The 22,660-nt window shown below is 41.8% G+C and overlaps 1 protein-coding gene across 2 annotated transcripts; it reads left to right on the top strand.

Moving 5' to 3' along the window:
* The first annotated feature begins 6,164 nt into the window (after positions 1-6,164).
* Positions 6,165-22,156, top strand: Ccdc28a (coiled-coil domain containing 28A). 2 transcript variants are annotated; one of them, XM_027401950.2, is made up of 6 exons: positions 6,165-6,514; positions 8,555-8,754; positions 11,409-11,572; positions 15,654-15,808; positions 19,396-19,418; positions 21,600-22,156. In XM_027401950.2, the coding sequence occupies exons 2-6, from the start codon at positions 8,597-8,599 to the stop codon at positions 21,652-21,654; spliced, it is 555 nt and encodes a 184-aa protein (XP_027257751.1). In that variant the 5' UTR covers positions 6,165-6,514; positions 8,555-8,596; the 3' UTR covers positions 21,655-22,156. The 2 variants fall into 2 exon arrangements, with proteins under 2 accessions (XP_027257751.1, XP_027257750.1); XM_027401949.2 differs by lacking the exons at positions 19,396-19,418; positions 21,600-22,156 and adding an exon at positions 16,764-17,941.
* The last annotated feature ends 504 nt before the right edge of the window (positions 22,157-22,660 follow it).

Here is a 22,660-nt window from a genome sequence, read left to right on the forward strand (position 1 = left end):
TCCGGATGGCCCTGGCTTGTGTCAAGTTGACAAATAAATAGTAACCAGACACTTGATGACAAAAATTAAGCAACTCAAAGTTGGAGCATGGCAGCAGTTTGGATTTTAAACCTTCTTACTATCTAAGGGGTATAAATAGGGCCCTTCTTCCTGTCCTCAGCCCTTCATGCCAACCAGCATTCTCTAAATGAACAGCTGATAGAAAGAACACACATACACACCCTCATCATATATATTATATATTATTTATATGTTTATATGTGTGTGAGTGGTTTATAGACTCTGGTCAGAGTATCTCTTCATAGCTATAGACATTCTTCTGCTGTTGGTTTTCTTTTACTCTTTCCCTACATTGGAACACCAAAATGTTGCTGAGTTTACTCTCTCCTCTTTAGGGGGCCTGCCACCCAGCTCCCAAATAAATCACACATGAGTCTTACTCTTTCTTATAAATACCTGGCCTTAACTTGGTTTGTCTACCCTTGTCTACCTTTTTCCTCTGGGCTTTTTCCTTTTCTTACTTCTGATATTTTACTTTCACTCTTGCTCATTGGCTGGCTGGGTGGCTGGGTGGCTGGGTGGCTGGGTGGCTGGCTGGGTGCTGGGTGGCTGGCTGGGTGGGCTGGCTGGCTGGCTGGCTGGCTGGGTGGCTGGGTGGCTGGGTGGCTGACCCCTAGAGTCCTCCTGCTGGTTCTTCAGTTCTATATTAGGTCCATCAGGTATTTTAGACAGGCAAAGAACCACAGCTTCACAGAGTTAACCAAATGCAGCATAAACAAAAGTCAGACACCTTAATTTTCTACAGCAGTCTTCCTTTTACTTTTTACTACTTTGTAAACACATTCCTTCAAGTGTTTTTCCGGATTCTTGTAGCATTACATGGTAAACTCTAGCTAAGGAGAGAAAACCGAAGGTTGTAACACAGTGTAGCTAACTTCTGACCACACAGTGTAGCTAACTTCTGACCTGTGGCTGTATGCTTTGTTTTCTGGTTCAGCCATCTTTTAAAGCTGTTCTGATTACAGCAGCTTGGAGAAGATTGTTGAGAATCAAACCATCCTCAGCTCTTTCTGACACCTATGTCCTAACCTATTTAACTACTTTAGCTTTAAAAGAGAAGTATAAACTTGACATAACTCAGTTAAAACATTAACTTTGGAGAACTATAGCCCCCAAATAGTAAGTTTTATTGTTTGTTTTAACAAGGCATCAAAACTTCCAAAGGTTGGGTAATCAGATCCTTCATCAGACTTCTTGGAGGAAGGTAGGTATAGCAAAGCCCCAGATACTCGACTGAGGAAAGAACACCTGCCTGGACACTGGAGATGCCATCTGGTCAGCACTGTGACTAGGCCAACTCCTTCAGATGATACAGTTTCAAAGGGGAGCCTAATCTGATGTGACGTTGCACAACTGCCATTTCAGCATTTGGGGAGGCTGAGGCAGGAGTTGCACATTTGAAGTCATCTTGGTCTGTTGCGGAATATTGATTTAAGATGTGTTACATTTGTTTGATTAAATAAAATTAACCTGAGGTCAAGAGGCTGAGTCAGCAACTAGCTGACAGGAAGTGGTAGGGAGGAACCACCTACAGCTAGGGCCCTTAAGGGGGCGCAGAGCAGCCTGCTGCTTTGGGGAGAGAAGGTTAGCTACTTGCTATCCAGCCTCTCTGAGCTAGCAGTTTCTCCTCAACCTTTGAATCCTGAGTTCTTTAAAGGGATAGAGATTAGATAAAGTTCCCTTTAGTGAGTGTGATAGAGCCAGTGCCTGATGGAACAGGATTCCCACCTGGCCTCTCTCCACAGCAATTGCCAATTGGAACAGCAATTGCTTAAGGGGCAGCTACTGAATTTAATGAAAAACAGCACTGGTCTATAGCAAATCCTGTCAAAAAGAGCTAAGCATAGTTCTGTAGTTGGTGTTTTCTTTGGGCTGAAAACCAGCTCCCAAATAAAGATGTGGAGACTTATGAAAGCTTGGCCTTTAGCTTACGTTTGTCCCACTAGCTCTTATAACTAAATTTAACCTGTTTCTATTCATCTATATTTTGGATAGGGGCATTTTACCTTACCTTTCTTTCATTCTACATGTCCTGCTTTCCTGCTTCCTCCATGTCAGTTTGGCTAGTTGGCCCCTGCCATCTCCTTGGCATCTCTTTTTCTTTCTTTCTGTCTCTCTCAAGACTAGACTCCCCTTCCTATGTACTTTCTCTGCCCAGAAGTCCCACCTATACCTCTACCTAACTAATGACTGATTGGCTTTTTACTTGGCCAATCAGGTGCCTTAGGCAGGCAAGGTGGCCAAATAAAACACACCTTTACATAGTTGAACCCAATATTCCACAACATGGTTCCATGCCTGTAATTCCAGCACTCAGGAAGCCGAGGCAGGAGAACTGCAGTGAGTTTATGGCCAGTATTGGTTACAGATTGAGTTCCCTATGCCAAGGCTATATAAGACAACCATAAATATGGGGGGATACTGTTTTAGTCATTTTATTTTCAGAAATAAATTAGGGAACTTCATTAATTCACTACATTTACTGACCATCCATGTTATGTCATTCTCTGCCACATGCTAAAGGCACAAAATCAACACCTATTTGCTCTAAGTATGTTTATTTAAAAACCATATGTATAACAAAATATTTTAAATACTAAGGGTTTCCTGTATTTATTTTTGGTCTGACACTAAAACCTGTTACATCTCAGAGTAGAAATGAAGTAGTTTCTCTTGATTCATTGTTTGGCCTCCTTCTTTTGGTGCCAAAACTCAAACCTAGGGCCTTGAGCTTTCCAGATCAGTCCTCTCCCCCAAGCCCTGCTGCTTCTTCCACGACACCATATGTACACTCTTGAGAAGTGGTTATTCATGGCCACTTCACCCACTGGCTCCTCCTTCCCATACCTGCTGTTTCCAGGAGCCCTCCAAATGCTCCTGTCTCTTTAGGAATGGTCTCAGTCAGGACAGTTCTCCCTCAGTCTCTCTGCTCCGTTCTGGAGCACATGTCAAAGCAGAGGTCTCAATAAGATCTGCGAAGTTAGGCCAACTACAGCATGGCCTCTGGAATAACTGCCTGTGAAGGTCTCAGCTCTGAGGCTCGTCGACAGAGCACCATACTGCAGCCTGTTCCCAAACTGCTTTCCCTCTTTGCATTCTTTCCTGGCATCATCTTCCAAAAGTAGAGCTCAGACCCTATCATGCCTTTCGACTCTCGACTGATTTTGTTGAAAATGTCTTACATTAGTTTATAAACCCTCCCTGACCTGATCCCCTGCCAATCTTAGGGACTTCCATCTCATTCCACATCTCCCTGCCTCTGCACCCCACACCCCCACGCTGCCATTCCTTCAGTTCTATGACACGCTAACCACACTTCTGCTTTAGGGCTGGAGAAGTGGGCAGACAGACAGAGAAAACAGGCATTTCCTTAATCAGGCAAGCAAAAGGATGGAACAGAGGCTCATCTCAGTACAGGCATTCTAGTAGGAAAGGGAAAGAAGATGGAAGGACATTTAACAAATGATGGACAGGCTCCCAAGCAAAAACAAACGAAAGCAAAAATCCAAATGAAAACTCCTTCCTATAACGACAAGGGCAAGACCACAGTTTCATGCACCCAAGTGCTCTGAGTTGAGGAACCTGCTTGTATTAGTTACATATTCTCCCTGTCTCTCATTCTCTCTCTTGACAGGGTTTCGCTGTGGCTTTGGAGGCTGTCCTGGAACTAGCTCTTGTAGACCAGTCTGGTCTTGAACTCACAGAGATCCCACCTGCCTCTGCCTCTCAAGGGCTGGGATTATACGGAGCACCACCACTGCCTGGTTTAGTTACATTTTCTTTACTGTGATACAATATCAGACAGAAACAATAGCAGAAAGGTTACCTTGTCTCATGGTTTGATGATACAGTCTCTCCTGATGCAGAGAGTAAGGCAGCAGGAGTGCGAGGCAGCTAGTTAGTTACCTTGTGTCTACCATCAAAAGCAGAGAGCTAGATGATCACACTCAGCTTTCTCCTTTTCAGTTCAGGAAAAGTCTTCATTCAAAGTAAGTCTTACCTTAGCTAAACTTCTCTAGAAATGACCTCACAGACCAGCCCAGAGGCCAAGTGTTTCCAACTTTAAGCACAGTCAAGGTAACAATAAAGAGCAGTCACCACCCTGGTGGCCTTAGAGCATGAACTTCCCAAGTGGAAGGACAACGAACATTTGTAGCCCAACAGTGAACATAACAATGGTTCAAGATACAGTTATCACATGAACACTTTGCACAGGGAAAGATTTTTTTTTTTTTAAAAGTTAGGCATGGCTACCTATGCCTGTAATCTCAGAACTTTGAGAAGCAGAGGCAAAAGAATTACCACAAGTTAAGGACCAGTCTGATATACCTAGCAAGGTCTAAACCAGTAAGTGTACATAGTAAAGCCTCATCTCACATAGCAAAGACATAAAAATGAAGGAAAGTCATGACATCCAGGAGTTTAATGGAAACTGAACTCTGGATGGATAGTTTTGCACTCAGGATTAAGTTCTATGTGAGATATTTTTGATAAAATAGCAGAGAAGGAAAAATGTAAGGTTGGAATTTTAATGTTCCCTAGCCGCCTATAAAGTCTTGGTCCCCCCCCTACACACACATGTGGGGATGTGTTGGTAAGCAATAGAACATCTGAGGCAAGGGATCTTGTGGTAAGTCTTGAAGTCATTGGAGGGACTCAGGATAGACATTCAACATGTGAATGCTTCCAGTGCAAGGCATTTATTTACTTCTGTGGAGAAAGAGTTTCATGTAGCTCAGGCTCCCCCTGCTTCAACCTTCCTAGTGCTAGAATGACAAGCCTGAGCCCCCATGGTGGCTTTCCTTACATATATCCAGAAGGGCATTTTTCAGAGTCCCTAAATTATACCATAGGCTGTAAACTCAAATGTCACAAGGCTCATGTGGGTTGTAAAAGCAAAGAAAAACTAAATATGTCTAGTGTTTGGATCTGACTTCTGATCTAAAGCAGATATTCTTTATATTATCTTAAATCACTATTGCCAGGCTACAGTGAAGATCTGATCTTTCTCATTTATTCACAGACTGCCAATGACTCATTTCTTTCTTTTGACCCTAATTGTTAGCAAATATTTTGAAAAAAAAAAGTTAGAATAGCACATGAATCATCAGTTAGCAAGATCCACTTTCCTAGTGACTCTGGTGGTCTGTAGGAAGAGAGATAGCCAAGAGGGATGAGAACAGGGGGGATCCATCATTTCTGAATGTGCTAATTCTTTAACAGAGGATGAGGGAGAAAGGGAAAGGAACAAGGAAGAGAAGGAAGGATAGTTGTTAGGGAGGGATAAAGGACTGCCTTGGATAGAGGTCCCTAAGCAAATGATAGTTTATAAAGGTAAAGGGACATTTAATTTTTATTGGGCATGCTAATTAGGTGAGCCAAAGGGGGTTTTTGATTGCTGGACTTCAATACTTTGATATCTAGACCTTGGTAGTCAGTTTCAGGAGGAGGAAGTGGCCAAATAAGGGAATGGACCTTGGTGGCTAGCTTTAGGAATGTAATCTAATGGTTTTTAGCAAGGCAGAGGGAATGGGGGAGAAGGGCAAGGCCTGCCAGAGTAATCTTTTCCATGCTCTGGCTGCCTAGAGCCCCTTCAGGAGCCGGCTCTCAATTATTTCTCCCAGGGATGAAGTGGAGAGTCAGACAACGTGACTGATTAGCCTTTCTGAATCTCAGATTCACTTCTAAAACGGGGGTTAGGACATCTATCTCAAAGGATTACAGTGAGGTAATCCCAGCATTTAAGAAGCACTGGGAGGAGGGTCAGGAGTTCAAGGCCATCCCAGCAACATAACCAGTTCTAGAGCAGTCTCCGCCATACGAGACCCTGCCAAAAAGAAAACTAAGAAGACAGATACACAGACAACATCAACAAACCCAACGCCTCTAAAGAACTGCAATGCTTGGACACTAGCTATTTACAGAACTCCACTTGCAGGCTCAGAATCAGGGTGGCTGAACTGTCCACAGTTTTTCAAGCCACATTCAAGGTAGCCAATCCTAGACGTAGATCCGCGGCTAGGGTGAAAACAGGCTCCGCCTTCAGGTGTGCCCGAACGGCATGCTGGGAATCGCAGTGGGGGGGTCATTCACCGCGGTGGCTAGCCGCTTCCGGTGAAGACACGACACTGCCAATTCTTAAGAGGCCGTCGCAGAGGCAGAATTGGAGTGGCCAGAAACAATTTCTCTTTCCCGGAGCCTCCGGAGCCGTACCTGATGGCGAGTATGGTAGAACAGAGGCCAAGGCAGAGATGCTAGCCACGCTGAGGGACCCGGAAGGGGCGTGGCTTCCACTTCATAGAGGGCTCCGCCCCGACGCATTACTTCCGTAAACAAAGGGCACTGTTCAGGTGCGGGTGACTTGGGCTGGAGACCGGACTATTGCTGCAAAGGCTTTGGACTCTCTCTCTGCTTTTCCGGTTAAGAAAAGGAATCGTAGCCTCTTCTTCCTCTGGTATGTAGTGGGATGAGGGGGACCCTGCAACCTGCTCCTAGGGGCCCCTCAGCACCCGCTCTGGCCACTGCTGGGTATGATGGGTCATCGCTGATGTGGGTTGCGGAATGGAAATGAAGTGCAGTCCAGGGGCCCCTCCGGTGGTTCTGCTTAGAAGCAAGGCCTAACATTCAACCGTGAGCAGTTCGCCCTCTCTGGAATGGTCCCTGGCGCTTGCCATACCAAAAGAATTTCAGCGGTCTTGTGATAGATTGTTGTCCTCCAGAAATGAGTACATCTCAAGCTTGTTCCCTCAGAGACCATTGGTTCATTTGCGATGTCTTACGTGTTAACTGTTGGTTTTGTTTTTGTTTTATCTTTTGTCACCAAATATGTGTTAGCATCCTTAGATTTGAAGGTTTATGTGCTTATGAATTATACAGATCTCACCTCTTGGAGACCTGCTTTGTCATCTTCAAATTTCTGTTTAACCCGTATTACATGTTAAACAATTCCCAAATGACTCTAGTGGATTCATGATTGGTATCTGAAATTAGACACTGGACGTTGGACCCTTTCCCAAGGACGCCTTCCATTAGATAGAAAAGCATAAACGAAAAACAAACCCCTAACGTTGTCTTTGTAATTCCCAAGTGATTCTTTCAGGAGTGACAGTTTCAGTCTTTTAAAATAGTCGTGGCAGGCCGGGCGTTGGTGGCGCACACCTTTAATCCAGCACTCAGGAGGCAGAGGCAGGTGGATCTCTGTGAGTTCGAGACCAGCCTGGTCTACAAGAGCTAGTTCCAGGACAGCCTCCAAAGCCACAGAGAAACCCTGTCTCAAAAAAACAAAAAAAGTCGTGGCAGGATTAAATTCAACACTTTTAATTCTTAAATTTTATTGGCTGTGTATGAGTGTTTTGTCTGCATGCATGTCTGTGCACCGGATGCATACAGTGCCCCTGGAGGCCAGGAGAGGGCATGGACTACCTTGGAACTGAAGTTACAGACTGTTGAAAGCCACCTTGTTGGTCCTGGAAATCGAAGGAGCCCTCTGGAAGAGCAGCCAGTGGCTCCTAACTACTGAATTGTCTCTCAAGCCCCACAGTATTTTTTTTTAAGACCTGACATTCATAATGCAATTAACAATTTGAAGGAATGGATACATATGCGTATTTCTGGTGACTTTGTGATCCATTAATAATAGAATTCAGAAAAATTCAAAGCTAAACAGCTTTGAGCAGAGGGAGGAAGGAGCATCACCACAAGCTGAAATTGCACAGTAATTTCTCAACCAGCCAGGGACATACAGGAACCTTTTTTTCTCAAAAAGAAAAGGTGAGGTGGCTCACACTTTTGATGCCTTTAATCCCAGCACACAGGTGACAGGCAGGTGAATCTGTGGGAATTCCAAGCCAGCCGAGTCTCTAAAGTAAGTTTCCAGGCCAGCCAGAGCTACATAGTAACACCTTTAAAAATATATATGTATATGTATAAAGATAAGATCTGGGTGTGGTGGTGCATGGCATACCAATATAATGTACATTACATAAGCCTACAAGTTGCAGTTTAGACTGCTGATGCCCAGATATAGGTGTGGTGGTGCATAGCATACCAATATAATATACATTACATAAGTCTTCAAGTCGAAGTTTAGACTACCGATGCTGTGATATACATCTGTTTGAATTTGGTTTAGAAGGGAGATTGAAAGATCAGCTAAAGCTCCAGTGAGGCTGGGGTTTTGCATGGGTGGTTTGTTTATATTGGCTACCTTATGTAATGGTAGCTTCATTATTGCTTCCCCAGGATTGCTGACAGTGCCTGGTTTATGGAGGAGAATCAGTAGATACTTAGAAGATGTGTGAATAGAGAAAGTGCTAAAAAAATTATTAGACAATTTTGATGAAGACCTTCATTAGCAAAGTAGATTAAATATAAGGGATTCCTTGTCCTAACTTTAATGACTTGGAATTCTTACTCCAGATCTGTGGAATGTGTCTTTGACTCCTCTTTGCATATTATAGCATATAGCTGTAATCACTGTTATTTCCCTGTGTAGGTCTTATGAAGCTACTGTTGATGCAACGAAGAACCTAAAACAATGGAAGAGCGGAAAGCTAAGAGGAAGAGTCCCAAGTCTTTCAGTGCCCACTCTACTCAGGTTGCTAATGCCAAAAAAAATGCCATCCCAGCTAGTAAAAGCACGGGCTTTTCAAATCCTGCGGCACAGTCAACTTCCCAGCGGCCAAAGTTAAAGAGGTGAGTTCTTTTCTTTGACATTTCCCAGTGAAGTGCTGTTAAGTTATCTTCTCTGTCTAGTCTCTTTTCCTCCCATGCTTTGACTTTTCCCAGTGCCACAGCACCAATGATATAAAGATAGGGATCTTTGGGACTTGTTGCTGACGCAGTCTAGCCAATGTGGCAAGCTTTAGGTTTGATTAGAGAGTATCTCAAAAAATAAGGTGGAAAGCAACAAAGGAAGATACTTAACATCAACCTCTGGCCTCCACACATGCATGCACACACATGTACATACAACCATGTGCATGCATGCACCACATAAAACACACACACAAATACACACACACACACACATACACACACACACACATACACACACACACACACAATGCAGGACTTTCCTTGTAAAGAACTATACTGACAGATTATCAGCTATAAATTTATTTTCTCCTATTTGTTTTTGTTTTGTGTTGTATTTTTGAGGCAGTATCTCACTATGTTGCCTTGGCTGGCCTGGAACTTCAAGGTTGGCCTTGAACACATAGGGTTCTTCTTCCCTTCTTCCAGAGTGTTCAGATTCAAGATGTGTACCATCACTCCTAGTTCCATTTTTTTTAAAGTTTTCACTGTATTCCTGTGATTGTTTTGTCTTGGTGTCTATTTTTGCATGCCTGGTGCCTGTGGATGTCAGTTGGGAGGGTATTGGATCCCCTGGAACTGGATTAGACAGTTATGAGCTGCCACATGGATACTGGAATAGCAGCTAGTACTCTTAACCGTTGTGCTGTCTCTCCAACCTGAATTCTAAATTTCTTAAGAGTTGTTAGTTTCCCCAGCACTTGGGAGGCAGAGGCAGGTGCATCTCTGTGAGTTCGAGACCAGCCTGGTCTACAAGAGCTAGTTCCAGGGCAGCCTCCAAAGCCCCAGAGAAACCCTGTCTGAAAAAAAAAAGAGTTGTTAGTTTCTATCTTTACCCCACCCCATCCATGGGCTTACACTTCCAGACCCTCACACAAGGGTGTGTATACACACACACATGCCTGCTTTATCTTATCCTTGTGAGTATAGTTGTGGGGATGAGGTTGTGTGAAAATCGAGTACTGAGTCTCTGTATGTAGAGTACTGAATCCAGAATCTAAGTACTTGTTAAAGATAACGCCAACCCCTTTGGGTTTTTAACCTTTTCTGTTGTGGGTGACCCTGCTCAGACACCCCTTGTTGGTGTGAGTGAGAAGATGAAACACCAATGATTCAAGCAGTAGTAGCAGAGCATGTTGCAGACTGGTTTATTCAGGAAGTCAGGCCTGCCTTTATACCCCCTCCCAAGGTCCTATTGGCTCAGGTGGCTGACTCTGCTGCGTTTCCTTTCCTCATTGGTGTCTCTGTTAGCAGTCTCTGAGCATAGAGGCAGGCTTGGCACAGGGAGGAAGTGCCTGCTGTGCATGCTCATGCAGGCTGGCCTGGGCACCTGAGACTTGGGTAGGCTGGCTGCAGTTTCTCCTACATCTTACCTGGATAGCACCTTTTGAACCCTGGCTGACTGTGCCTCGTGAACTCCTGTTTCTCTGCTTTTATATAGGTGTGTGCATGGCCCCATTTCCCTAGTGTCTGCCAGGCTGCATCAAAGGGCTCCCAGATGTCTTTCTGGGGAAACAGCAGCTAGACTGAGGCTTGCAGGGTTTATGAGCCGTGGCCTGGCAAAAATGGCGGGAAGTGAAGGATCAGAATATAGGTCCATGAGTCAGATAAGAAGATGGCAAATGTGCTTCTAGGAGGCTAATATGATTTGGGTTGGTTGTTTTATTTGAAACAGGGTCTCATCAAGTGGCCCTCACTGTCCCTGGACTCATTATGTACATCAGGCTGGTGATCCACCTGCCTCTGCCTCATTCCTCTATATCGGGATTAAAGGTTTGAACAAGCACACCCAAGGAAAGTAGGGTTTCTTAAGGGTATTGGATTAAAGCAGACTCTTGAAGGCTTAAATTATGCCGCCTGGCATTATTTAGAAATGGACTTGTCTGCCTCATGGGAAGGAAAAGGGGGACCAGGGTGGGCCATCTGGGAAGCTGTGGGGAGCTGTTACATCAAGACACAGGATGGTGGTTGCAGCTAAGTAGAGTATAGAGAAGTTAGATTACATTACTCAGTTGAACTTTGAAACTGCATGAGGGGCCCTGAGGATGGTGGCAGGATTCAGGATGCTACCAGGTACTTGAGTCTGGATTTTAAATGTCTTTCTCCTAAGCCCAAGCACTCCTGACATGCTGTCTTCAGAGCAGGAACCCAAAAGACTCACCCAGCTATAAACAGTTCAGGGTTAACATTTAGAATACTGTGTGGTGTGTTTTACTGAGAAATGAAATACACAAAATAGCATACTGAAAAGATTTACTAGTTTTCTTTTCAGTCTAACAAATTATCATATTGCACAAACATACTAGCTAAACTTTTTACATTCTCAGTGGTTAAAATTTGTATATTTGGGATTTTTCACCATCTGCCTTTTTTTTTGTTGTTGGCTTGAAGCTTCAGGTTTTATTTAGTATTGATTATCTTTTGATTTCTAGTTTTCAAAAACATGCTCATTTATTTAACTGAGAAGTTGAACTGGAGCTTAATGTAGAACAACCTGGAAGATCTAACCAAGATCAATTGCATCTTCTCCTCAGAGTGATGAAGGAAAAGAACAAACCTCCAGGAGGAGAAGGGAAGGGTGCTCAGACCACCCCCATCCAGCATTCCTTCCTCACAGACGTCTCTGATGTCCAGGAGATGGAGCGAGGGCTCCTCAGTCTGCTCAATGATTTCCATTCTGGAAAGCTGCAGGCGTTTGGTAAGATGGCAGTGTGCTGTTCATGCTTTGTCTTTAGGAGGCCTCCATCCTGTGTTCTGCAATGTCTCATTCTTCTTTTGTTTAGTGTATTTTTGTGTGTGCATGTGAAAGCCAGAGGCCTTGGGTGTCATTCCTCAGCACTGCCCACCTACCACCCACCTTGTTGCATGATGGTCTCTCAAAGAACCATTTTCTTTTATTAGAGAGCAAAGGAACACTGGACATGGTGACTCATGCCTGTAATCTCAGTATCTAAGCATCAGGGGCAGGAGGCGGAGAGGTCCAGGGTCATCCTCAATGACGTATGGAGTTTGAAGCCATTCTGAGCTACCTGAAACTGTGCCTCAGAACAAGCATACACAGAGAGGGCTGGATATGTGGCTTTTGTTGGTATTTGGTAGATTGCCTAGTGCTAACGAAGTCCTTGGGTTGACACCCAGCACTACATAAAGTCCTACATGGTAGACACACCTCTAATCCTACTACTCGGGAAATAGAGACAGGAGAATCAGACAGTTCGGAGACATCCTCAGCTACATAGTGATTTTAGAGGCAACCTGGGCTACATGAGACCTGCCTCAAAAACAAACAAAAACATACACTGAGTATTGGGAGAAGAAAAGGGGACACAAAATATATAGATATAAAATTTAAGAATTTTAGATTTTATTGTCATGGACTATAATTTGCTTTCTAAAATTATTGGGGGGATTTTTAGAGAGTTTTTGGGGCCAGAGAGATGGCTTAGTGGGTAAGACAGTTAGCTGCCCAGCCATGAGGACTTGAGTTTGTACCCCAACAACTGTGTAAAAAGTTGGGTATGGGCACAGGCAGGCCTGGAACTCCAGAGATATGAGAAGCAGACTTTTGGGGCTTGCTGTTTGTCAGCCTTGGTCCAAGTTCACTGAAAGACCCTATCTTAAGGAATAAGGCAGAGTGATGGGACAGGACAACTGACATCCTCCCCTGGCCTCTGCATATGTCAGCATGCACAGTTGCATTCCTACAGACTATATAACACCACACTCATATACACACACAGGGAGGCTTAGCCGAAATATTAATGTAGGATTGCTATTATGGAATAACCAGTGTTTATTTAACTTAGGTTCTCTGTCCCTATGTATGATCTTGCATGCCCCTTCTTTCTTTAGAAGGCAACCCGATCCATATCTGAAAAACAAAGCCATATCATATAATTTATCTATAATTTAAATAATAGGGGAAGTCTTTTTCAGTTAAACCAATTTAGATTTGGTGTGTTCAGTTGAACTCTGTCTAATCTTTGTGATGGCATTCTGCCAACTGAGTTAACATTCTCTACCTGTTTGGTTATTTTTATGGCGGGGTCTCATGGATTGTAGGCTAGGCTTGAATTCATTATTGTAGCAGAGGCTGCTCTTTAATTCTTGATCCTCCTGTCTCCAAATTCCAAGTGCTGAAACAGAGAAATGAGTAACCATACCCAGATCTAATTTTACTTGTAATAGAAGTAACTTGAATACTTTCCTGTTCTGGCCAGCCAGCCTCGAGGGCTGATTGTGAGAATCAATCCACATAGGCACCAATTGAAGGCAGGATTTAACAAATGAGTTTACCAGACCCAAGATAAAGCACCTATTTATAGGGAAAGACTTACACAGATAAGAGTAAATAACCACCTCGGCCTTTCTGCTCCAGAAGATGCAGTCTCTGCTCTTCTGATGCTCTCCGAAACCCAAGAGAGTGCATGCTTGCAGTTCCTCTACCTTAAAAGAGGCACCTGAAACCGTGCCTAAAGGGTGTGGCCACAACTACAAGTTCACTGACAAGGCAAGATGCCACTACACTTTACAAAACAAAAACAAACATAAAACAACAATAACAAAAAATACTAAAACTAAACAAAACTTACGGTTTCTTGTTTTGTTGGTGATTTATGAAAGAACCTTTTTCTTTGGGTTTCCAACAGCAGTGGACACTTACCTTTCAATTTTTGCCAGTCAAGTGAATTTTTATTTGTTTGTTTGTTTGGCTTGGTCTTTTGAGGCAGGCTTTCTCTGTGTAACAGTCCTGGCTCTCCTGGAACTCACTTTGTAGACCAGGCTGGCCTGGAACTCACAGAGATCCACCTGCCTCTGCCTCCCTAGTGCTGGGATTAAAGGCATGCACAATGCCTATTGTGACTTTTTTTTAGATGGCCATCAAATTTGAATTTCCATGTCTACTTGTTAAGTAGTTGGATTGCTCTTTTCAGGGTCTTTATATAGTTTTCAGTTTGGTAATTTCTTATTTTATCATTGTCAAGAGCTCTTTGCATGTTTTACATGTAAACAATACATTTTTTTCAATCTATTTTTCCAAATATACTTGCCTTTAGATATTGTGATAGTTTATTTAGCCCTGTAAAGTTCTTGATTTCTGTGTACTTAATCTCTTTTCTGTTGTGGTTTCTGGGTCTTTAGTCCTTGATAATACTTATATTTGACAAAGAAGCCAGGCTCAGGCCTGTAATCCCAGTACTAGGAGGCTGAAGCAGGAGAATCATGAATTCAAGGCCAGGCTGGATTACACAGGAGTCTGACTCCAAAAGAAGGAGCATGATTTACTTTATAGCATGTTCCCCCATCTCATGCTGCACTGCACCCCAGCAGCATGGTATCCCAGAATGCTTTCTTGTCCTCCTCTCTTCCCTACTCACTCTTTCTTGGTGGTAATCTCTGTACCTCTTTTACTTTGCTTCATCACTTAAGGTCGGGTGACTTTGTGTTTGATTGAAGTCCTTCCTTCCCTGTGTTGTCACTCTGCTCTATGGCTGTAAGTGTTGCGATGAAAATTGTATTGCTGGTCAGTTTCCTTCTTACTAGGTCATTAACTTGTTTTTTACAGCTTAATGCCTAAGAACCCACCACTACCACCACCTTTTCTGTGAACTGTGAGCATTTATCTGGATATGCAGAATTGGGTCTTTTCTCATGGATCCCACCAGGGAATTACTCAGCCTTTCTTAGCTGCTGATTCATCTTTCATCCTTCCAAAACAGGTCCTTTTTATCATATGAAGCTTCTGGTGTGTCATGGCAGGCAGTCTAGGTCTGTCTGCCTCTTTCTTTTCCTTTGTCAGGCCTACATCTCTGTATTATTCATTCAGAGTCTCATTCAGTCTCTCTCTCCCTCTCTCCCCTTCACCTCCTCCTCCCCTTTTCCCTCTTCCTCTTGCCACAAAACACACCTCTTAAGGAAATCCAAATGCTGATACATACACTTATGATACCACATCTGACTTTATTTCAGCTTTAGTTGGTTTTTTTTTTTGTTTTTTGTTTTTTGTTTAATTGGAATACCAAGAGGTTGCAAAGGCTGCACTTAAACCAGATGAAGATATAGACTATGTCATGTGTACATACGTTAGTTGTTCTGGACAGTTGAAATCACCATGCTGGACTTAAGAAATAATGAGACTGATGCCTTAGTAAAGTTGTCTTGCATCACCATGCATATGATTGAAAATATTATTACCTGTGTAATGTATAAATGCTTCATAAAGATTTGCATTTATACTTCCTAAAGGAAGAATATATAATTGACTGGAAAATAATTTATGGTTGAAATTCTTAGAGAATCCCTCATTTTACTCAGTGTACTACAAAATATTGACTTTTCAGTAACACTGGCAGTTGTCAAAATGGACATAATTGTGGTGCTTTTGCTTCTGTATACAGTTACAGTGGAAGAAAAAAAAACACATCTTCCTAACTTAAGGAATGATTTTCCTTTAAAAAAGATTTTACACATGATTTTATCTTAGGGCCCAGGATCATTTCTTAGATTGGTCATTGTTTTCCTGGCCAATAATTGTATTTGCTCCCAGTAGTCAAGAGATCCAAGACAGGAATTGTGAGTTTGAACCAGCTTGGCTACCCTGTCTAAAAATAAATAAATAAATAAAGGATTAGTGATTATATACAGAAAATAGTTATTAGCCAGGCAATTTACAAACAAAGCAAATGGATTTCTTTTGCACACCTGGGGTTTAAAAGCTGTTCCTTGAGGGTTATAGGCTTTAACACTAATCTTTGTTAATGTTCTGGAATATTCCCCAGGAAATGAATGTTCCATAGAACAGATGGAACATGTCCGGGGAATGCAGGAGAAATTAGCTCGCTTGAATTTGGAACTCTACGGAGAGTTAGAGGAACTTCCTGAGGATAAGCGGAAAGCGGCCAGCGACGCCAACCTGGACAGGCTTCTGTCTGATGTGAGTGAAGTTCTGGTTTCTAAAAAACATCTTCTTGCAGCAACACACACACACATAACACAATTTGAATTTAGCTATCAGTGATTTTATATAGATATAATCATATATACTATATATATGTGATATCATATATACATATGTAATATATATATATATATATATATATATATATATATACACATACATATATATACTCGTAGTGTTTTGAAGTCATCACCACCATCTAATTCTAGAACATTTTCTTTACCCCCTAAAGAAGTCTGTTCTCCCCATGCTCTAGCAACCCCTCATGTACTTTCTGTCTTGATGAACTGGCCTCTAGTGCAGTGTCCTCAAATTCTGTCTCTGTTACACTTGACTCTCTTTAAAGAAATATAGTCTAAAAAATGCTTAAACTTAGATTTATGGAAGCAAACTTGTAAAGGAAATACTTGATTCTGTCCATTTTTACATATGTGCCTGTGTTATACAGAGACCTTATCCATATGCAGATCAAAAGCCCTTTGCCTGCCTGGATGGCTTCTTAATTTTAAATACAGTTCACTGTTGGTTTTTACAGCCATTAGAACATTACTGCATCTGTCAGTCTAGAGCTGCCATAACAAAGCACCCCAGACTGGATTTAAACACTGGGAATTTTTTCTCACATTCTGGGTGCTGGAAGTCAGAGAACAAAGTGCTTCCTAAAGCTTCAGTTCTCCATTGTGGGTGGTCATCTCAGTGCTCATATAAGTCTTCTCCTGTCCACATTGGTCCAGATTCCCTTCCTTGTTACAGTCAGATTGGATTAGGGCCCACTCTGTTGGCCCCAGTTTGACTGGATCACCTTTTAAAGCTTGTCTCCCAATACCCACATACTGACATCTGACAGTTAGAATGTATGAGTTGGGGATGGAGTGGGGCACCACTCAGCCCATAACGTCTTGTAAATTTGCCTCTTTAAAACCTTTTTTAGGGAGCTGAAAAGCTGACTCAGCGACTAAAAGTACTTGCTGCTCTTGCAGAGGACCCAGATTCTGTTCCCAGCACCCACATGGCGGCCCTCAACCGTCTGTAGCTCCAGTTCCGGGGATCTGAAGCCCTCTTCTGGCCTGAGGGCACCAGGCACACAAGTGGTGCACATGCTTACATGTGGGCAAAACACCCATACCGAAAGCATAAAATAAAAATAAACAAAATTTTAAAACTACCTTTAGCAAGCTAGGGAGATGGCTCACTCAGGAAAGTTCTTGCTATACCAACATGAGAGTCTGAGTTCAGATCCCCAGCACCTGTGTACAAAGCACCTACAGTTCCAGCGCTGGTGAGGTGGAGATGAGAAGATCTGGGGCTTACTGGCCACCCATTCTTTCTGAATTTGTGAGCTCCAGGTTTGGTGAGAGACCCTGTCTCAAAAAAAAAAAAAAAAAAAAAAAAAAAAAAAAAAAAGGTGGAGAATAGTTGAGGAAGACACAAAACATTGACCTCTGGCTTCCATATGTGCAGATGCAAATGTGTGTGTGCATACACAAGGAACTTAGAATACACAAAATCTTTTCAGAACAAAGGAAAATAAAGAAAAACAGACTTCAACTACTATTTTAGCTTCATGTTCACCAGTGACAAAAGTGCTTTTCTTCCACTCTTTTTTTTTTTTTTTTTAAATGAGTAAATATGAGGAAACTGTCAAGACAGGGTTTCTCTATGTAGCTCAGGCAGTCTTGCAACTCATTCTGTAGACCAGGCTGGCCTCAAACTCAGAGAGCCTCTGAGTACTCTCTGCCTCCTGAGTGCTGGGATTAAAGGCCTGGGCCCCCACTTTCTGGTGTCTACCCATACATTTAAAGCTTTAAACCTAGAAGATTAGCAGTGCATGCTTGTAATCCCAGCACTTGGGAAGTAGATGCAAGAGGAACAGGAGTTCAAAGTCAGCCTCACCTACATGAGACCTCTCTCAAAAACAAACAATCCCTTCAAGCCTGTACTTTTAAACATCAAATCTGACATATAGTATTCAGAGTCACAAGTATTTCAGTTCATGTCTTATGCTTTATCTTTATTAAATATAAGCTTAATTTGTGTACTTTTAGTGCATTTAGGAAAGCACTGCATTTTGACAAAAGATCAGTAAAGTTGAAACCAGGAGGCATAGTGCAATGCTTGCATCAGTGTTGTTCTTGGTAACAGTGAACAGTCTGGTTAACCTTCCTTTTTTAAACTGTTTGGAGATGCTGGAGATTAAGCCTGGGGCCTCATGGGTGCAAGACAAGCATTCCATCACTAACACTACAGCCTCAGATGACATCTCTATACCTTATGTTTCTTCTAAAATTAGAGTGTGGTCTGAATGTCTGTATCCTTCTAGAACTTGTACTTTCAAGTCCTTACCCAGAAGGTGTTGCAACAAGAGTCAGGCCTTTGGAAGGAAGGTAATTAGGTCAAGAGTGAGGAGATTGGTGTCCTAGGAAAAGAGGGTGAAGAGAGATACCCCACTGTTTCCTTTGTGACATAGGACATAGTATAAGGTGCTGTCCTGTTAGCCAGACATGGAGTCTATTGGCTTCTTGGTCTCTACAGGCATGAGAAATGGGTTTCTTTTTTCTACAAACCACTAATTCAATGATGTTTTGTTAGAGGAGCCCCCAAAAGACCAAGACAAGGATGATAAATTCTACTTTATAGTTAGAATTGAATGATTTGTGAAGTATTTTTGTAAATAATAAAAGTTTTAAAGATTATGATCACAGCAATGGCAATTTAAAACAAAACTTTAAAAGCTAGGCATGGGACCGCCAAGATGGCTCAGGAGGTAAAGGTGCTTGCAGTGCAAGCCTAGTGAAATTCAGACCTGAGTTCAATTCTTAGAGTTCGTGTAAGAGCAGACTCCACTCAAATGTGTGCTGCTTTCACACACAATAATGGTAAAATTATTTACCTGTGATCCTAGCATTCTGGAAGCTGGACCAAGAGAATCACGAGTTACCGCTATCCTGGGCTACATAGAGTTTGAGACAGGCCAGACTGGAAACTCTCCTTTTCTTTTCTTTTGTTTTCTTTTGTTTTCTTTTCTTTCCTTTCCTATCCTTTCCTTTTCCTTTTCCTTTTCCTTTTCCTTTTCCTTTTTCTTTTCCTTTCTTTTCTTCCCCCCCCTCTCTCTCCTTTTCTTTTTTGTTTTGTTTTGTTTTAAACAAGGTTTCTCTGTGTAGCCCTGGCTGGCCTCAAACTCAGAGATCCACCTGCCTCTGCTGAGATTAAAGGCATGTGCCATCACCACCCAGAAAGACTCTCTTTCAAAAAGAAATAGCAAACACAATAGAGATTACTGCCATTATACATGATTCTAAGATTACTTCCAAAGCTCAAGTCTTTAGCATTTGCTTCTATTGTCTCTTCAGGGTCTTTCATTCAAGCTGTAGCCACTTTATAGTTATTTTGTGAAAAGGAATTTCCCCAGCCTAGAAAACTTTTTGAGAGTTTTTTTTTTAATAGTTTGTTGTTTCAGTTAAAGAAAACCTACATGAAGCTATTTTAAAACATGGTTTACAGTGACGACTAATATTTTATCTTGTAACAATTAATATTCAATTTGTTTTTTTTTTGTGTTGCAGTTAGAAGAATTGAATTCTTCTATGTATCCTTTGCCTACTATCAACAATGTAAAGTTCCTAATCTATAGTTCTGGGTAAATAATTCCTACCATATTTTATTTTATTTACTAGGTCTGTGCCACTTCCCTTTTAGTTTCTAAATCAAATTGTTTCATGGTTCGAATGCTGAAATTCTATGTCTGGCTTGTTCTTTGTTTTATTTTTTTTTATTCTTTCAAAACAAAATTATTACTTTTCAAGTCATGAAAATTGTGCATTGGACTCTTAAGAATTATTTTGACTCTTAGATTCTGAAACTACTTGGGAGATATCCAAAGATATACTTAATAGTATTATTTAAGATACACAAAATTGGAGTTCAAGTACCACTAAAACACAGCTTTCAAGAAGTCCTTCCACAGCTTATGAAGTGGCATTTCCATGCCAAGCTAATGCAGTATAGACTTAACTTGAAGGAAAACACCAAGTCACAGGTAGGTTATTTTGATTTTGATATTTCAGTCTGAAACAATGACCTAAGGAACTTTTCAAACTTTTTTTTAAATATATTTGTCAACACAATTGCTAATACACAAGAATAATTATGAAACAACCCTGCCTTCAATCTGCTTTCATATGAGAAGGAAACTCTCTCTTTGAACACGATAATGGCATGAATTAGGACTTTTGAAATGTGGTTCACACTTCAATCATGTGACATTTCACACATTCTTTTAACATCTTTAAGGGGCTTTGGATAATGGTATGTATGGGGAAATTTATAAACTATATAGAATATACAGAAGTTAGAATAGCAAGTCTGAATCCTGCTGTAAAATTTTATACTGTCACTGATTGCTCAATTGTGCAGTAACAAGTCTGCTTTTGCTTTGAGTTGCTAACTAGGTGTTGGCTTGTACCACATCTGCTCCTATCCTCACTTCCTTCTCTGTATGGTACTGCAGGTGCTTAGAACCTGATTCTACAATATTTTTTTCTCTTGAATTCTTGTTTTGTTTTTCACTCAAGATCACCTTCTACACCCCAGGCTGGCCTAGCACTCACTGTGTGTCCTAGTCTGGCTTTGAACTTGTAGCAATCCTACTGCCTCACTCCCTCTAGTCCTGGCTTTATACATTGGCTTCTGTCAACTCTTTTTTATTTTTATTTTTTACCATTGTCAACTTTTTAAAGGCTTTTTCCAGGTGATCACAACATAGATCTCATGTTAGAGCTCTTGTTCCCACTAGGCTGTGTTCTTTGATGTTTGGGAGCACATCCTGTTCATTCTTGCCATGATATCTTTTGTTCAGCTTGCACTCTGATGCAAATACACCCCAGCCTTCTTTCCCCTCCTCTCCATCAGACAGGTGTCATTCATGCCGACCACTCCCATCAAATGTTTGGTTTGTACCTGTAAACTAACATTCTGCCTTACTTTACTGTCTGATGATTTTTCTGTGTGTTCAAATCTCAAACTTCCCAACTAGATGAGAGAACTTTAGATGGCCTTGCCTTTTTCCATCTGCTTTTGCAACTTCTGCCATATGTGTACTGGTGACTCATAGTCGTCCTCCGTGTATTCAGATCACTGTTTGAATTGGACCTTGAAAGGTAGGCAACAGCTAAACAGTTTAGGATTAAGAGGAAAATGAAAGATAGTCAGGAGAAGGGATAAGGACACATGCAGAAATTGTTGTATTCACAGTTTTCTTGAAGGATGAGTAAGATTATATAAAAGATTACAGAGTTGTGATAATTACTTTATGTGTGGCTTTATAAGGAAATTGTTGCCCCAAACATGGTAAAATGGTATCTTTAAGGGATTGTCTTAATCCAGTTAATCTTTTAATGTTTCACTTTCACTGGTTCCTTGTCATGAAAATGACTCATGCTGCCTTAAAAATAAGCCTGTACAGACATGATATGCTACACTCCTATAACTCCAGCACTGGAGGTTGATGCAGGAGGATCTGGAATTTTGAGACTGCGTAACTAGATCCTAAATAAATGTTTTTAAGCTTCAAAGTATACACATCCATTATTCTACATTGAGCTACTGTCCAAACTTGTTGGCAACACTACAGCTTTCCCTTTAAGCCTCCCCTGCTCTCCCTCCTTCCTTTATTCCATTTCTTCTGTTTCCTGGTTACTAAGTGTAAATTCCTGAAGTGTAAAAGAAGTCCTCACTTAAAAAAAAAAATCTTCTTAACTGATGAATTCAGACAGAAACTGCATTTGGCAGATGCACAGGATGTCCCCAACACTTCTACCAGCTAGAGCAGTGTGCAGCCTGCTCTAGGGGTTTGCAGAGAAGCAGCAGTCATTACTTTTCCAGCTGAGTCCAGTAGCAGAATCATCTTCCACAACAAAACTCAATGAAAGCGCCAGTGCAGTGATTGTGTTCCCACGTCGCTTCTAGTCAATGTGCTTGCTGTAATTCACTGCTGGGGAGGCTGTGGCCTGGCTGTGGGTCAGATCAGGAAGAGGGATGCTGAGCTATGCTGCTGTGTTTTCTTCTGTTGCCTTAAGGGTTATACTTGAAATGCATTGTGCTAAACGTTCAGTAGGGCTGAAGGGTTTGTCCTTCCTGCGATCACCATACTGACTCAGTTCTGGTCACGTGTTGGTGGCGCACAGGCCTCCTGTGGCAGCCCAGCTTCAGTTTACGTCAGACAATCAGTACACACACAGGTGTGTTCCCCAATGGCCAGTGACAAATGTTTAATAAGTATTAATAATAATGTTTGCTATTTTTAATAAAGTGATTGTTTTAAATGATCGTCTCTGTTGTCTGTTGTCTGGAAGACCCAGTAGTCTTCAATCTGGAAACAAGGGTCCAGTCCTCCAAAGTAAATTGCATGTATAATGTGAGGATTTTGTGCCATCTCTGCGAATTCTGCACCTTTTGCACATTTAACTATTGTTTAATGGAAGTACATGGCTTTAAAGCTAGAGCTGGGTGTGGCTTCCCATTTTTCCCCTTAGCTTTGTGATGTGAATTTACTTGGGTTGACTTCAACTTTCATTTTCAGTGTAGCCTGTGAGCAATTGCCAGCTGGTAGTTGTTATGATAAATCTTTCCGCCAAAAGCCTCCTGAGCCCCACTGCCACGTGTGCACTTTATGCCAGTCGCCCACCTGAGTTAGGGCCCAAATGAATACACAGAGAGACTTGTATTAGGTTCAAAGCTTCTTGGCCAATGACTAGGATTCTCATCTGTTAGCTCAGTCTTAACTATCATAAACCTATATATTTTATAAGACTTATCAGACGCCTTATTGGC

Source organism: Cricetulus griseus, chromosome 2 (assembly GCF_003668045.3).
Source record: "Cricetulus griseus strain 17A/GY chromosome 2, alternate assembly CriGri-PICRH-1.0, whole genome shotgun sequence".
Classification (NCBI taxonomy): domain Eukaryota; kingdom Metazoa; phylum Chordata; class Mammalia; order Rodentia; family Cricetidae; genus Cricetulus; species Cricetulus griseus.

Bases quoted from the DNA above. Each gene is read 5' to 3' on its own strand.
- Ccdc28a (XM_027401949.2), top strand. From the start codon at position 8,597: ATGGAAGAGCGGAAAGCTAAGAGGAAGAGTCCCAAGTCTTTCAGTGCC. The intron at 8,755-11,408 runs GTGAGTTCTTTT...TCTTCTCCTCAG, and splicing joins CAGCGGCCAAAGTTAAAGAG to AGTGATGAAGGAAAAGAACA. The intron at 15,809-16,763 runs GTGAGTGAAGTT...AACCTTTTTTAG, and splicing joins TGGACAGGCTTCTGTCTGAT to GGAGCTGAAAAGCTGACTCA.